This window comes from Engystomops pustulosus, chromosome 5 (assembly GCF_040894005.1).
Source record: "Engystomops pustulosus chromosome 5, aEngPut4.maternal, whole genome shotgun sequence".
Lineage (NCBI taxonomy): Eukaryota > Metazoa > Chordata > Amphibia > Anura > Leptodactylidae > Engystomops > Engystomops pustulosus.
Genome location: NC_092415.1, coordinates 57,714,639 through 57,732,445, shown reverse-complemented (window position 1 = coordinate 57,732,445; position 17,807 = coordinate 57,714,639). Strand labels below are relative to the sequence as shown.

Below are 17,807 nucleotides of genomic sequence, written 5' to 3'. Positions count from 1 at the left end.
ATCGCTGGGGAGGCTGTATATAATAATTAATGTGGGGCAGTATATAATAATCACTGGGTGGCTTTATATAGTAATTACCTGGGGGGCTTTATAAAGTAATCACTGGATGCTGTATATAATAATCACTGGAGGCTGTATATAATAATTACTGAGGGATTGTTGTACATAATAATCACTGGGGTTATATATAATAATTACTGTGGGGCTGTATATAATGATCACTGGGGGGCTGCTGTATATAATCACTGGGGGGCTTTATATAGTAATTACTTGGGTTACTGTATATAATAATCACTGGGGGTTGCTGTATACAATAATCACTGAGAGGCTTTATATATTAATTACCTGGGCGGGTGTAAATATTAATCACTGAAGGCTGTATATAATAATTACTGGGGGTATATAGTAATCACTGGGGGGCTGTATATAATAATCACTGAAGGCTTTATATATTAATTACTGGGGGGCTGCTCTATATAATAATCACTGGGGGGCTTTATATACTAATCCCCATGGGGGCTGTATACATTAATTACTGCATGGCTGTTTAAAGTAATCAATTGGGTGCTGTATATAGTAATCACTGGGGCTGTATACATTTATTACTGGGGGCTGTATTCTTATTAATTACCGGGAGGTTGTAAGTGAATTAATTATTGGGGAATTGTATTTTTATAAATTACTGGGGGGCTGGATTTACTGACTAAGGGGGAACCCTGCCTATTTAATGGATTACGAACTAAGTGGGTCAGCCCTTTTACATGGATTACTGACTAAGGGGATAACCGGCCTATTACATAGATTACTGACAAAGGGGGGTCCGACCTATTACATGGATTCCTGACTGAAGGGGACCTGCCTATTACATGAATTACTGACTAATTACAAAACCCAAATATTAACGCTTGTGTTAATTCATGCATAAACATTGCGTTAATAAAGTGTTAAAGCATTCATTAACGGTTACGTTTTGTAAACATGTGACTGAACCCTAAGGCCGCATGAGCGGAAGCTCGCCTATGTTTTTCTGTCCCCCCCTACATGTGCTCCATACACTGTGATTGGTTGTCATTGATGTCTATAGGGATCGTGATCCAGCCACAAATTGTGCAGCCAGATCACAGCCCCCACCCACATATGCATGTGATTGCCTATTACATGGATGATAAATGTATACCCTGCCTGGGCTACATTCAGTGGGAGCCTTCATCAGATATTGTGCCCAGGAGCCCCTACCAACCTTGATCCAATCCTGTGGACCAGAAAAAAACTAGTGCACTCAATTTAAGCTCTATCGCTGTGTGCAGGGTGTGCCCGATTATTGAAGACCATGCGCCGGTCTTCAGACGCATTCTGCACATCTGCAAACTGCAGTCTTCCTCACTAATGATAAATCTGGGCCAATCTATTATTGAGGCTATGTTGACATGATGATTTTGATCTGTGTTTTGAAATTCATTAGGCAAAAAACATGTAGTTACACAATGCAAACTCCTCATGTGAACCATACCTTAGGGGGGCACTATAATAATTAATTAATTGGGGTATGCTCTATGTAATCAGTACAGGGGGTAGCAATATATATAATAAACTGGTATGCTGTACATACTATAATATAGAGGACTATACATATACTGTATATATGAAGTGGATGTTTTATATTTGGGGAACAGTGTGGTCAGTTGAATTACGCTATAACCTATGCCAGAAACGGGTGCAGACTATAGCTAATGCACACAAGTGGAGTAGCAACACCCCACATGTGCTCCAGAAATTGCAAACTAACAAGGCTTGTATGCCAGCGCAAACCTTCATAAATGACCCCCAATGGCCTGTTTAGGAACAGGTGATAAATATATGCAAATGACATATAAAATATAAATAACTACTGTGTATATTATTTTTTAATATATAATAGTTTTTACAAATATCGAATAATAATATATTCTAAAAGTCCTCAAATCTAATAGCACTGCATAAAATAATAAATAGTACATTATAGTATATAATAGTTTTTACAAATGCTGAATAATAGTTCCTAAAAGTGCTTAAATCTATAGCACTACATATAATAATATATAATGCTATATTATATAATATTATTATATCATACTATATTTTAATGTATTAAATCTATGTGTTTTACACAAGACACTGTATAGTTAAATATTGTACATCAATACCACAGGAGGAAACAATATAATTACTAGTATATAAGTGGTCACATATGGGAATATATTTTGTTTTTTTCCATGTCCCATGTTACAGAAAATTGCATTATAAACAAATTAACAATAATGACAGATTTGTTAAGGGATCAGCCATCCAGGATAATGTCCCCAAAAGAGCAGCGTTATATCGTAAAACAGGTAAATGTTGTCCCAGAGGAGTCCATGTTTCCAGCATCTTAAGATATCATGAAAAAGTAGCAATTTTTACAAGATTTTCTTAAAAGAATCCTCCCACATAATTACAACCTGTGCACATATTGCCAAACAAATAGAAAATACAAGTTACCGGAGAATTTTCTCTACAGATAATTGTATAAAGGGATTGGCCACTTAAAAATGAGCTGAGCTGAGAATTTATTACTAAAAGACTTCTGTTAAACAAAGGGCCACATTTATCACTATTGTGCGCCTAAGTGTAGTAGTTGCGCCTAAATTCTGGTGCACTGTTTTGCCAGAATTATCACAAGCTACAACCAACTGTGATAAGGTAATTTAACACAGTTTAGGCACAATTTTGGCGCAGTTTTGGCGCAATGTTAGATTCGGGCACTTACATGGGATCCTGCTACAAGCTCCTCTCTGCTTCTCCCACAGCCCAGAATGAAGATAACACTTACAGCAGCACCCAGGTGTGTGACACCCAGCACCCAGTGACCTCCTCAGCAGGGGCTTCTCCTGGAGGGGATCCCCCAGTGCTGGTCTCCTGATGCACCCCTGTAATTCTGCACAGTATCCCCCTCAGATACTGGTGATACTGTGCAGAATTACATGGGGGGCACTTGTCTGTAGTTTCTGCAACGTTCTGCAAACTTCTCTTCTCCCTTGCTTTCAGCTCAGGATTTTGCAGAATGTTTTGTAAATAGAAGGTGATGAACTGTAAATAGAGTCTGCAGCTCCTGTCTGCAGTGTATATAGTGTGTCTATTATCTGTTCTAGTGTCTGACCTGAGCTTTGCTGCTAGAAATGAGCTGTTCTGCAAAGGGGCTCAGTGCTTTCTTCTCAGTTAACGCCACATTCGTGCTGGAGTGTTTTTGCGCCTAAATGAAAAAGTTGCAAGTGATGAATATCATTAGGCACAGCTAGGATAAATGGGGGAAAGCTGGTTATTTTAGCTGCGCAGCTAGTTTGGCGTTTAGTCGCAAAAATTCCGCAAAAACGGTGCGCCTCAATGAAAAGGCGCAAAAGCAACAGAAAAAACGAGTGATACATGTAGCCCAAAGTGTCATAATTTCTTTATAGCCACACAGTCCCCATTTCTTATGACCACTGAAGCCAGGACTGCCACAGCACAAGCAATGATCAAACCCAACCAATGGAACCCTAAACAGAATCATATGATTCAGTTTTCAAGCAAACAAGGGGAATGCAGTGTTCTTTGTCTGTGTTTCTGTGTGTCAGAGGGGGCAAAAATGGGGTATGCTTGACATGTCCCTCCTTTATTAGTGAGGTCTTAGGAAATCTGAAATGGTTCCATTAAAGATGATCATATATAAAAATATATCAAAACGTGTAACACATAACCGCCAATCAAGGGTCCGCGGATTTCCCGACTTTGTCCGCTTTGCATCGCATTTAACTGGGGTTTTTGGTGCTCGCAATCTTGGCGCCGACTTTCATGCGACACATATCGGGGGTGTAGCCGTCGGACAACCTGACTGATTCGGACTAAGCGCGGGAATTAACATTCAAAAATGTGTCGCAAGCCATGCACTCACATACACCTGGAAGAAGAAGGTGAACTCCGTCAGACCTCAGCGGGGAAGCAACACATGCAGGAAATTGGACGCACAATCTTAGTGAATCGCGGCAGCTCAGATTCCTCGTCGGACAATGCACCTCGGGGATTGCAACAGGACGGGTAAGTAAATGTGCCCCATGGGATGCACCAGAACCCAGACCTGAACTTAAAAAGCAATCCCATTCATCTCAAAACACTGCATATATCTTTTTATTTTGGCTTGGTTCCATATTGGAGAGACATCATATTTAAATCATGTTTACAGTGATACATGAAATACATGATTTTTAAAATGGAAAATATACATACATTTATTGAAAATGTAACTTTTTTTATTTTGCAACAACATTTACTTCAAGCCACTTTGTTGATTTCTGCATTGATTCTGCAATAAAAAGGTGAAATGGTCAACATCATGTTACATTTCCAAAACCATTTTTCAGAATTATTTCCTTCAAGAGTGTTGATATATGTTTGTTTTTTTTGGTAAACTAATTTTTAGTGGCACCATTGTTCACATTCATCTTTGAGTTTTTTTATATTACAAATGATTTTCATGTGCTTTTCCCACTTTTATTGTATTTCTGCAGTTTCTTTGTATATGATTTGGTGTATATATGTGCACCATATTACATGTGCACAAGTTTTTTGTTTACATTTATTTGTTGATTCCTTTCATCATAGTATCATAGTATGTAAGGCTGGAAGGAGACGCAAGTCCATCAAGTCCAACCTTTAAGAATTAAATAAATGTTTTATCCCCATAACCCGTGATATTTTTTCTCTCCAGAAAGTCATCCAGGCCTCTCTTAAACATGTACATAGAGTCCGCCATAACAACCTCCTGCGGCAGAGAGTTCCACAGTCTCACTGCTCGTACGGTAAAGAACCTTTGTCTATGGTGATGGTAAAATCGCCTCTCTTCTAGGCGTAGAGAACGCCCCCTTGTCCTGGTCACAGGCCTAGGTATAAAAAGATATTTGGAGAGATCCTTGTACTGTCCGTTCAGGTATTTGTACATTGTAATGAGGTCTCCCCTCAGTCGTCTTTTTTCTAAACTGAATAATCCCAAAATTTTTTAATCTGTCAGTGTATTCTAATCCCCCCAGTCCCCTAATAATCCTGGTTGCTCTCCTCTGCACCCGTTCCAGCTCTACTATATCCTTTTTATACACTGGTGCCCAAAACTGTACACAATATTCCATGTGTGGTCTGACCAGGAATTTGTATAAGGGCAAAACTATGTCTTTATCATGAGAATCTATTCCTCTCTTGATACATCCCATTATTTTATTTGCTTTAGCAGCAGCCGCCTGGCTCTGGTCACTAAAATTAAGTTTACCATCCACCAATACCCCCAAGTCCTTTTCAGCTTCAGTTTTACTAAGTAATTGACTGTTTAGAACATAATTATACTTTTTGTTTCCATGGCCCAAGTGCATAACTTTACATTTATCTACATTAAACCTCATCAACCATTTCTCTGCCCACTCCTCAAGCTTCCACAAATCCCTCTGTAATGCTAAACTATCGACCTCAGTATTTATTACTTTACACAGCTTAGTATCATCTGCAAATATTGAAACTTGACTGTGTAAACCCACTACAAGGTCATTAATAAAAATATTAAAAAGAAGTGACACCAATACTGATGTTACCTGTGGGACTCCACTGGTAACATCAACCCAATCTGAGAATGTGCCATTAATGTCAGCATGTTTCTACTATATACAGCATTACATTTGTATTAAAAAAAATGTGTTATACATTTTGATAATATTGGCTGAATTAAAAAAAGGCTAAATTCTTCAGATCAGAATTTATCAATATCATTTAATTCAAATGATATTAAAATAACACAGGCCACTCAATTTTGACCAATCCAAAAACGTATACATAGCATATAGCTGGCTAACTGAATCTAACAAAAGCCATCTAAGTTAAATTGATCTCAATGTTAGGCTCAGTTCACACTAGCTTTGAAACACATGTTCCTTACCTCCGTTAAAAAAAATATAGAACAAAGGTTTAACATACAATTAAAGAACAAACTGACAGCAATGTTAAATTTATATTGTATTGTGAGTCCGTTGTACATCTATTGTGTTTTGACTCTCTTCTGTTTACATTTTTGTGTCCATATTATGTCTGTAAATCTTCTTTTGTTGTTTTTTTTTTCAAAAAAGGAAGGCTTTAACTAACACCTGGTTTCCCAGCCTTCTGTGATCTGTATCAGTGAGATAAAACAGACAGGTTCAATGGTCTCTCTACCGCTGAAGCCACTTTTCACCATCCTGACACGGCCCATTTTTTTGTTTGTCAGCCGGTGACAAAAGTGCGATGCGAGCACCTATATAATTTAATGCTTCACTAAGCTTTCTGTGAAATTAATGGATGCAATGACGTGAAACAAAATGTCTGTGTGAAAAAAAAACTTTAGGCAGTCATCCGTTATGCATGTTTTTTTTACAGAAAAAATATGGTGGCTGTAGTACTATAGATCTGTTTAAAAAAAAATGCCTGTGTCCAACATTCACCCACCGAGGTCTGAGCTCAGTATGGGGGCAGCTGGATTCCCTGGTACCTGAGTGACTGGCTGGTAGTGGGGGCTAGTGCCAGGTATATGTCACAAGTGGCTTGGTCCAGTAGAAAACGCGTCATCGGGGAGATCCTCGTCTCCTGTACAATGATGCCAGCAGATGATGACATCATAACAACGCGCTTGCCGGTATCACAGCTACAGGGAAGCAGTGATGATACAGACAGCTCCTTGCAGTATCCCGTTGTTCAACTCTATCTGTGCCCACTCTAGACACAGATAGAGAAGAAGTGCTGACATGGCCACCGGGGGGGGGGAGTTGGCGACAACGGGGTGCAGTCTGACCTTGGACATTGCTGATTGTGCTGCTTAAGCGAGAGGAAGATTTAACCAGCACTGCAGACCATTTCTGCAGTAGTGAAGATCAATTCCAGTCCTAGCATTAAAGGGAAGGATCTTACACTTATAACCAGTCTACATTACAGCCTTGCTTGGCACCAGTGTGGAAAGTTGCTCCTGTGATTCTGCAAGTTCTACACTAAAGGAACTTTTCATCATCCCTATTCCACACGTGGCTTAAGCCGCTAACGTGCCTCCATTTTACCATCAACCGGGACCCATTACATATATTGGGAGTGCCCTAGGCAGAACCTTGTTATCACATGGCCCCTCTAATTGCTTCACTCTGCTGGACCTGACAGGTGTGTCAGAGGTCTTCACTGGCAGTGTGCTACGATGACTGATAGCACTTGGCTTGGCTAGGCCATAGAGATGAGTGGACGTGAACTTTCCCCCCCGAGACTTGGACATATTTCCGGATTGGCTGCCAAATCGCCAATCTGGCATTTTAACGCCGCTAGAAATGGCTATGATTGGCCAGGAGGGTCCCTTTGGCCAATCACAGCCATAGCTAGTAGATAGGGTCATACATTTGCCTGATTACTTGTTCGGCAGCCCATTCAGCAATATGTCCGTGTCACGCAGCAGCGCCTCAAACCGGAACCTGAACAGAAAGTTCAGGTCCACTTATCTCTCACTTATCTCAGCAACAACCAGCCAGCCTCTCATCTCCTGGTCTACCATTTGCCCCCATACAATGTTAGGCCCTGGAGGGATCTGTTGTACTCACACATATTACAGTCATGGTCATTGATAAGTTGTAGATTAGCTACATACTATCCAATTGCTGGCACCAAACTGTACCCCTTCCAGTTTTATAAAATAGAATATACAGTTATTTTTTTTTAATTTCTTTATTTATAAGTAAAAGAATGTGCCATGTTGAAAGAGATTCTGTCTTACATAGGCATATTGCCTTAATACAATGTCATACAGCATGTCATGCTATAGTAGGGGAACTGTCAGGGTATTATATGTATGCCTCTGCTGACTGTTTACTTTATTTTACAGTTCTCCACAAACATAAGTGTATAAAGACTTTAAGAAAAGCACTTCTGAATTGTTTGTGGCACAGCGGATAAAGCATAGGGTTTATAGCAGAGTTAATCCAAAGAAGCCAAAAAGTTATTTCATACCAATAGGAATCAATACAATAGCCATGACAGGCAGCACGGATACTCATAAGAAATGTGTAAGGGGCCCAACACATAGCAAAAACACACACCAATATAGCTAAAGATTGAGCAACCTTCTTATCTCTGGAGAGCTTTATTATATGAAGCTCCCCACTATGTACTCCTTCATTTTGGGGACTTGGAAAACAGATTTGATTTCCCAATTGTTGTTTTTTGAGAGGAAAAGGAAAATTAACCCTTCTCTTTAAGGGGGATTTAGAGTCTTGCTGAACATCTGACTGTCCATTAGATAGAACAAGATTAGTTGCTATGATATATGAATTGACATTGTTTTCTTTATCTCTTGCTGATGGAGAAGCCAAGGATTGTCTCCTCTTCCTGCTCCGTTTAGTAATGTTCCAATAGATGCTAAGATTAAAGAATGAAATACTGATGAATGGGAGTGCAAAACCAATGGATGATGCCACCAGAAGAAAATACCATGTATAATGAAATCCAGCAATGCAGAGGTCTTCGGGAATGTTAGTGTAACTAAAAATGCTTTCCCACAGTAAGATGGCTGGACTGTATAAAAGGAATGATAGTATCCAGACAAGGAGCAATTTTAGCACAGTTTGGCTGTGCTGCTTCTGTATGGAACGATAAAAAACCTGACAGAAACAACATACATGGTCATTCAGACTTTTCCAGCTGTGAAACATTTATTCTGAAATTAGGATTTTGTTGACCCCTGAAATTGAATATCTGGTAACAGCTTAGGTAACATCAGCACACTACATCTATGATACTCTACATATAGCAATATAATGTATACAATTTAATATGCTATGACATAAAGAAATCTAGAATTAAGATGTGTGTTCCTGAGATATTGAAAGAGTTTTAACCATTGGTGACACCTGAATACACCTATAAATGTTGGAAACACCTTATAGTGCCACTTTTTAAATGCTAATAAGACTAAATAATATATTATTATTCAGTGTATATCTATTGTGCAAACAGTAGGAAAACCTGCAAAGACTCGCAATTGATTGCTCTAAAGATGACCATTATGTCTGACAATCAGGGTGTTTTTGGGGTCCCGAAACAGTCAACCCTTCTCTCACACACATGGGTTGATGGTTGGAACATTAGAGAGAAGCAGGCCACCTGAAACCACCCTATATTGTATTGACATCTTTAGGTCACAAAATTAGTTTACAAACATTGCTGGACAGGTAGCAAAAGGCTCCTTGCTCTTCCACTCGGAGGGGAGCTGTGCATTAGGAGGGGTCCCCAAATATAACTTTACTAGGGGAAGACATATGCCAAGTCCACCACAGTATGCGTATTTGTTAACAAATGCCAAAATGACAAACTAAGGAATTCCAATGAAGTTAGCATGCTATGTATACATCGGGAAAAATAATATACGATATATATGAATTTGTGTGACTTTTCTGTATTCATTGTTTTCTGTTTGACATTGTTCATACAGAGCTTTTAAGGTATTTTGAGCACTTGAATTACTCTGTTTTTGATGTGCTGGTGTGCTTGAAAACATTCTCCTAGTGGCGTAACTTGAAGCTGATGGGCACCAGTGCAAAGTCTATAAAATATGGTTTATAGTCAAAGTCTTCTCATATGGGCTTTATGTGTCACCAAAGCCTCTTGGGCCCTTCTGCACTCCCTCAAGTCTGTTGCCACATCCTGACGTTCATGTACGTCTTAGAAATAGCCCAAGCTCAGAAGTTGAGCTGTGACAGCCCTAGACTCCTGCGCTAACAGCTGGGATTAGAATACTCGCTATCCTGGCTGTTTAACTCAATAGATGCTATGGTCATGTGCACCACAGTGTCTGTAGGGCATTGTCGAGTACTCACTCCGATGGTCGGTCCCTTTGGTATTAGATGTCCATGTTGTGTTTTTCTACAAACATGGCACTGTCCACTGTTATTCTGGATTTTTGACTTGTTTCAATTATCTTAAAGGTTAATATAAGGCAACTGTGCAGGTTTTGTGACTTTTTAATTAATAATTGGGCGACTGGAGTTTATTTGCAACTTTTTAATAATGATTTGCGGCAAAATTGCGACTTTCCTATATGTCCTCATCTGCATCAGGAGAAACACTCAAAAATTCTTTTTTACCTAAATGACCACCCCAGATGCCCCCTTTTAATGAAATGTCCACCCTAGATGGCCCCCTTTAATAAAATGTCCTACTCAGGTGCCCCTTTTAATGTATTGTCCACAGCAGGGCCCTCTTGAAAGAAAAAAATCTATACTCAGCGGCAGTGTCGCAGCTGCGTGACATCATAGAGTAAGGGCCTGAACAGCGCATAAACTAGGACGTCACGGGCCGTGACACCACAGTGTCATGGTGATGCACCTGGGCCGGAAGAGCAGAAGACGGAGCCGTGGGGCAGGGGAGAAGAAGTCGGAAGATGAGTATAGATTTTTGTTTTTCAGACTGGTGGCAGATCTTCATATAGGGCCCAGGTGCCCGCCCATACCCGAGCCCTATATGAAGATCCCCCATTGGCAGCAGGCGAATAGTAACAGAGGCACCTTGCTGGACCAGAGCTAGGTAAGTATAGGTGCTTAGTTATGTTTAGACTTCCTGGACCCTATATAAGCGGCACCATACCAGACTACCTTTGTCACACACTACTTCTGCATTTTGGTTTAGTATTTAATTTAATTATTGCAATATTACATTTTGGTTTTGGTGTTCATAAGGTTGTCTGTTCATATTTTGAAAACCTGACACATAATTTTATATGTACCCAATAAAACTATATTGTGACACATAAATACTTACAGCCATAGTGACACAAAGGAATCTGTCATAACTTATTAAAGCAACATTAAATGCTGATGCTGTGCACATGGTATAGTCAACAACCAACCATAATTTACATAAAAATCTTCCAAACATCCACTTTCCCGTTAACATATATGGGACATACAACGGGATGGCAACTGCCCCTGCCAAAAAAGAAGAAACTGATTTAATAACTGACAATAGTGTTGAGTAAGCATGAACAGTGTTCACACCTACTTGACAGAACATTGTCTGTCATACTGTAATATTTGTTTGTGTCATGATTTCCTTGTCTACAGGCTGCATTACTTTTACACATGTCTGAAAATTTAAATGAATTCCCCTTAAACTCATTGAATTAAAGGAAATCTACCACCAGGATGAAGGATGGTAAACCAAGCACACTTACATTCTTCTTTTAGCTTACAAAAAGGGCTTTAAAATTTATTCAAATGAGCCTGAGGGGCTCTGGGCTTCATTAACAGCTATGAAGCCAATAGCCCTTCAGGCTCATCTGCATAATTTTTAAAGCTTTCTTTTTAAAAAAAGAAAAAGCCTTAAGAAACTAAAAGGAGAGCAGTTCCTGCCAGAGGGGGCGCACACCAGTAAGTAAGTGTGCTTGTTTTACCATCCTTCCTCATTTATACTCCACTAGAAACTGCTGCAACATTTTTACAAAAAAAAGACTGTGTATGAAACCATCTTTTAGACTCAATTACATGAAACAAAATTTCTGTAGAAGAAAATTTAATCTATAAAAAAAAAATTACACTTACCTAATAAGAGATCACAGATTGCCAGATTCAGAAGAAAGAAGTTGCTCTGAGTTCTAAGTCTCCTGTCTAAAAGAAAAGCTAACATTACCAGAATATTACCAAGAACTGTAATGACAATAAGCAAAGATATAAGTACAATTATAGTCACTCGAATATTTTCTGGATACAACAGTTGAAAGCTGCCAGTGCTATTCGTGTTTGAGAAGTCTAATCCAGTGTCATTGTTTAGAGTAGTAGATGACATTGCGGGGATCACTGGTATATACTGTATATTGTTAGGAGGTGACCCTTAAAGCTCAGTTATTACAAGAGTTTTAATGAATGGAAAAGTACTTTACATTTCATATGCTGAGACTGAGGCAGTAACATGTATAAATCATACTTCAAGTAAAATACTAACATGCACATGTCTTCCTAATTTATTTATGGCCTCTACACGGCTGTGATAATGCCTATATTTCTCCTGGGTCCTAAGCAATTCTTAATGTCAATCCCAAAACAATTTGCTATAATTTCATTTACAGTATGAAGTGTAACATTTGGGAATAAATGGTTTTTAACACCTGTTGTCCTTTTGCTTTCAAGTAATACATGCTTATTTCCTGTGTATGCATAATTATTTTTCATGTTAAATAATAATAATAGTATGATATATATATAGTTCTATTGTAAAATATACAATTCCTTTTACTTTTAACGGAGAAGCTTATAATACATGAAAACAGAATTCAACAAAATACAAAAATTGTAACTGTGGGCAAGAATTTTTCAGATTAAACTGTAGTATGCAAGTCTTAATCAACTGTAGCACTGGTAAATGATGTACAAACTTAAAAAGAGCCGGCTCCAGAAATTGATATACCGTATATATTGAGTATAAGCCGACCCGAATACAACCCTAATTTTAACACAAAAAAATGGAAAAGCTATTGACTTGAGTATAAGTCGAGGGTGGGAAATGCATTGGTCACAGCCCCCCCAGTATATAGCCTGCCACCCCCTGTAGTATATAGCCTGCCAGCCCTCTCTAGTATATAGCCTGCCAATCCCTGTAGTATATAGCCTGCCAGCCCCCTCTAGTATATAGCCTGCCAGCCCCTGTAGTATATAGCCTGCCAGCCCTTGTAGTATATAGTCTGCAGCCCTTCCCCCCAGTATATAGTCTACAGCCCCTGTCCCCCAGTATATAGCCTGCAACCCCTGCCCCCAATATAATGCACATTTTGGGGGTTTTCTTGACTCGAGTATAAGCCGAGTTAGGGTTTTTCAGCACATGTTTTTGTGTTGAAAAACTTGGCTTATACTTGAGTTTATACGGTATACCCAGCTATGAACTAACATTTAATATTCCATGCCATGCGCTGGAAATCAGGGAAAAAAATACACATGCGGTAAAATTGACAAAAAAACTAAAACCCTAAAGGGGCCTGATCGTGCCTACCATATACTGCAATACTGTATACACAGGATCAAAGTAACATCTTTTTTCATGCTTTAACTAAAATTATGTGTAAAATAAAATAAATAATGGGATAGTGTTATGTTCTGGAAGATGGGTCATCACTAAAGTCAGAAAATAATGGGCTTGTGTAATGTTCTGGAAGATGGGTCATCACTAAATTCAGTACCTTTAAGTGTACATCACCTTTAAAGCTGTGATTTCCCTCAGAAAATTTTTTACTTATACTAAAGCTATCCAATAATAATCCTTTGCTGACCTCTACTGCCCAAAGGGAGTACATCTATATTACTTCATGCCTGCCACTAAGGAGTTAATGTGCTATCTATTTACTGTATATACTCGAGTATAAGCTGACCCGAGTATAAGCCAGTCATGCCCCCTAGTATATAGCCAGCAGCCTTTGTCCCTAGTATAGAGACAGCCCCCTGCCCCCTAGCCTATAGCCAGCAGCCCCCTGCCCCCTAGTATATAGCCAGCAACCCCCTAGTATATAGCCTGCAGCGCCCTGCCTCCTAGTATATAGCCAGTGCCTGCCCCTTTGTTTGCAGCCAGCAGCCCCCTAGTATATAGCCGGTGCCTGCCCCCTTAGTATATAATCAGTGCTGGCCCCCTTAGCATATAGTCAGTTCCTGCCCCCTTGTATATAGCCAGTGCCTGCCCCTTTGTATATAGCCAGCAGTCCCCTAGTATATAGCCAGTGCCTGCCCCCTTAGTATATAGCCAGTGCCTGCCACCATTGTATATATCCAGCAGCCCCCTAGTATATAGCCAGTGCCTGCCCCCTTTGTATATAGCCAGCAGCCCAGCCTTTTAAAAAAGAAAAAAACTTGTACTAGTGAACTAGTGAATATAAATGTTGCATGTTAGGTTCCACCTTCAGAAACTTACTCAGGTTTTTACTCCCTCCTTTTTCTGGTAAAAAAAAAACATGGAGACTTCCGTCTCATGATATTTAAAACAACCTGAGGTCAATCTTGGCTATCTTTGCAAAAGGTTCAGAAAGCATCTACATCAGATCGATCACAACAAATGGTCCTCGGAAAAAAAAAATCACTCTTTGGTCAACAAACTAGATCTTTTTGGGACCAAAGCAAATTCAAAAAATAGATTTTTTTTTTTAATTTCCTATAAGACAATTTTTTTAGATATAAGACAATCCTTTAGCATTGTATGCATTCAGTCAGATATGGGAGGAAGATCTCCTGTATGCCTTTCCTCCAGTTCGTCTGATTCCAAAGTTACTACAGAACATCCAACAGGATCAAGAACAGGTCATTATGATGATCCCCCTTTGGAAAAGAGAAGTTGGTTTTCAATTCTAAAAGATCTAGCAATAATGGAACCAATTATTCTTCCACAGAAAATAGATATCCTGTCCCAGTGGCCCTTATTTCACCAAAATTTAGCTAATGCTTATACAAAGCAGATGAACTGCATGTTATTGACATTTTTAAGCTAGTAGAAATCTGCAACAGGGCACCCCGACATCGGGGAGCTGCGCCGACATCGGGGAGCCGCGCCAACATTGGATTATATAAGTTTCTTTTTTTTAAGTGCTGGGGGGCAGGCTGTATACTACTTGGGGGCTGGCTGGCTGTATACTACATGGGGGCTGGTTGGCTGTATACTACATGGCGGCTGGCTGGCTGTTTACTAAATGGGGGCAGGCTGGCTGTATGCTACATGGGGGCTGGCTGGCTGTATACTACTAAGGGCTGGCTGACTGTATACTACTGGGGGCTGGCTGTATACTACTGGGGGCTGGCTGTACACTACTCGGGGCTGGCTGTATACTACTGGGGCAGGCTGGCTGTATACTACTAGGAGCCGGCTGGCTGTATACTACATGGGGGCAGGCTGGCTGTATACCACATGGGGGCAGGCTGGCTGTATACTACAGGGGGCAGGCTGGCTGTATACTACATGGGGGCTGGCTGGCTCTATACTACCAGGGGCTGGCTGGCTGTAAACTACTGGGGGCTGGCTGGCTGTATACTACTGGGGCAGGCTGGCTGTATACTACTAGGAGCTGGCTGGCTGTATACTACATGGGGGCTGGCTGGCTGTATACTACAAGGGGCAGGCTGGCTGTATACTACATGGGGGCTGGCTGGCTATATACTACCAGGGGCTGGCTGTATACTACTGGGGGCTGGCTGGTTGTGTACTACATGGGGGCTGGCTTGCTGTATACTACTGGGGGCTGGCTGTATACTACTAGGAGCTGGCTGGCTGTATACTACTAGGGGTGGCTGTATACTATTGGGGGCTGGCTGTATACTACTGGGGACTGGCTGGCTGTATACTACTGGGGGCTGGCTGCCTGTATACTACTAGGGGCTGGTTGTATACTACTAGGGGCTGGCTGTATACTACATGGGGGCTCGCTGGCTGTATACTACAGGGTGCTGGCTGTATACTACATGGGGCTGTCTGTCTGTATACTACAGGGGCTGTCTGTATACTATATGGGGCAGGCTGGCTATATACTACTGGGAGCTGGCTGACTATTTACTACTGGGGGCTTGCTGGCTATATACTGGTGGGGGGGCTGTGACCAATGCATTTCCCACCCTCGGCTTATACTTGAGTCAATAGTTTTTCCAAGTTTTTGGTGGTAAAATTAGGGGTCACGGCTTATACTCTGGTCGGCTTATACTTGGGTATATACGGTATGTTGTTCTTAAAATTGAGTTTTATATGTAACGCATGTAAAACGTTCATGTATAACTGATAGTAATCAAATAGTTAAAAGTGTTTTAAAACACAAACAGTTCAATTTCAAGGGGTGAACTACATATTGTCTTTTAATATTTGTAAGATGTTCTTTAATCCTCGTAGCTAGTTTTCTTTTTGTACATCCAATGTAGTTTTTATTACAAGGACAGTATATACAATATATTATTGGAAAAAATACACGTCACTCAATGTCTCGGAGTATATGGGTGCGCAAGTAGGTTACTACACCATATATATAGAGAAAAGATAACTTGGCACTCCTTATTGGTCAAAAATTGGGAATTTATTTGGTCCAGAATAAACAGTATAGCAATCCAACAAAAATATTATTTTGCAACGTTTCCGTCTTGTAAAATCAGACCTTCATCAGGCACGGATTGCAAAGTATAACTAGAAATGGATATGAGATGCGGTGCTATGACCGCTGGAGCGCAGGTGGAAAGGAGGAAAAGCAGGTGCTCCCGCTGGAGAAATGAGCGCTTTTCCTAGCTACGAGGATTAAAGAACATCTTAAAAATATTAAAAGACAATATGTAGTTCATCCCTTGAAATTGAACTGTTTGTGTTTTAAAACACTTTTAACTATTTGATTACTATCAGCTACACATGAACTGTTTATTCTGGACCAAATAAATTCTCAATTTTTGACCAATAAGGAGTGCCAAGTTATCTTTTCTCTATATACAATATATTACTCCTTTGATATTAATATGTTGTTTTATTGAAAAAAGATTGCCATTTTCCCCAAAAATGGATATTGTTTTCCGTGGACGAGTTTGTTTACACATTTTGGATTGTTTGCATGGGAAAAACCCTGGTTGTCTCAGAAAATTCCCGTCCTGTTTGGTTATTATTTTACTTCTATTTTGAATTGTTGGGGCTATCATATTGCTCATATTTTGTGCTCTCTTGAAAACAAACTGTGGTTTTATAGGGAGAAGTTCCCTATATTAACTGTTAGTTCTCACACAGCACAGGCTATAAACTTCATGTAGCAGGGTTACTTATGATATCTTTTATTTATTACATATTCCCTGCTACTCAATGTGATGGAAACTGCCAGGCTAGTCATATACATCCTGTATGAGCACTGTACAGTGGAAAATGGATTTAATGGTAAATTACTTTGAGAGAAAACACAAGGCTTCATGGGATCTGTGGGCAAGCTAACTGGCCTCAGCTTGAGGGCATACACAGACAGACATTTGTCTCTGCCCATTGAGATAAGCAAGACTCACCCCTGTTGAGTTCCATGTCATTATAGATCAGAATAGAAGCTACAAAATAATTTTAGCACCTCTCTACGGTCATCATGTATTGTCCATGTTGGGTTCTTTAATCTGGGCAGATGGGTAGAGGGCCTTTGACCCTTTTCCAAATTAGCTAAAATGCAATCTGATTTGATGCCATATGTAAAAAGCTGTTTTTAAAAAAAAAAAAATTTATGGCATTCAACAAGAGCCACCTTTCATTATTCAAGATTGCTGAAAGTAGAACTAGCAAAATAATTGGTGTACACCCATTTGAGGGCCTCAATGCTAGCACTAAACTCGACTCGACTCAACTCAACAGTTCTTTAATGGCTACAATGTAGCCCCTTACCACCATCTGACCTGCTTCTCAGTAGACCGCCAAACTGTCATGAGTGGCTGTATTATAAAACTCATATTCAACCAACTATCCCCTGAGAAGCTGTAAAGACTCATCCCTTGATAAATATGTTGGAAACCTCCAAAGATAATCAGTCCTCGGTTTATAAGAATAAGGTATAGTTATTGAAATCGGAGTGTGTGGTATCACTTGTCTGATATATACTGTTGTTAAAGAACTGCTTACTCTTTTACATAAGTTTCCCATGTACTGCCTTAACAAAAATCCTTGAATGTTCATCAGGTGATTAAGCGTTCCAGCTTTTTACATATGTACTGTCTGTGATTCTTTGTTTTCATGTGTGAGCATTGCTGAATAGGAAGGGCAGT

General features: G+C 39.9%; 1 protein-coding gene across 1 annotated transcript; it reads right to left on the bottom strand.

Moving 5' to 3' along the window:
• Window positions 1–4,318: 4,318 nt before the first annotated feature.
• Window positions 4,319–11,871, bottom strand: LOC140134111 (histamine H3 receptor-like). The gene is made up of 4 exons (XM_072154743.1): window positions 11,628–11,871; window positions 10,849–11,015; window positions 8,133–8,693; window positions 4,319–4,354 (listed from the first exon to the last, which is right to left on the bottom strand). Exons 1-4 carry the CDS (start codon window positions 11,869–11,871, stop codon window positions 4,319–4,321), a joined length of 1,008 nt encoding a protein of 335 aa, XP_072010844.1.
• Window positions 11,872–17,807: the final 5,936 nt, after the last annotated feature.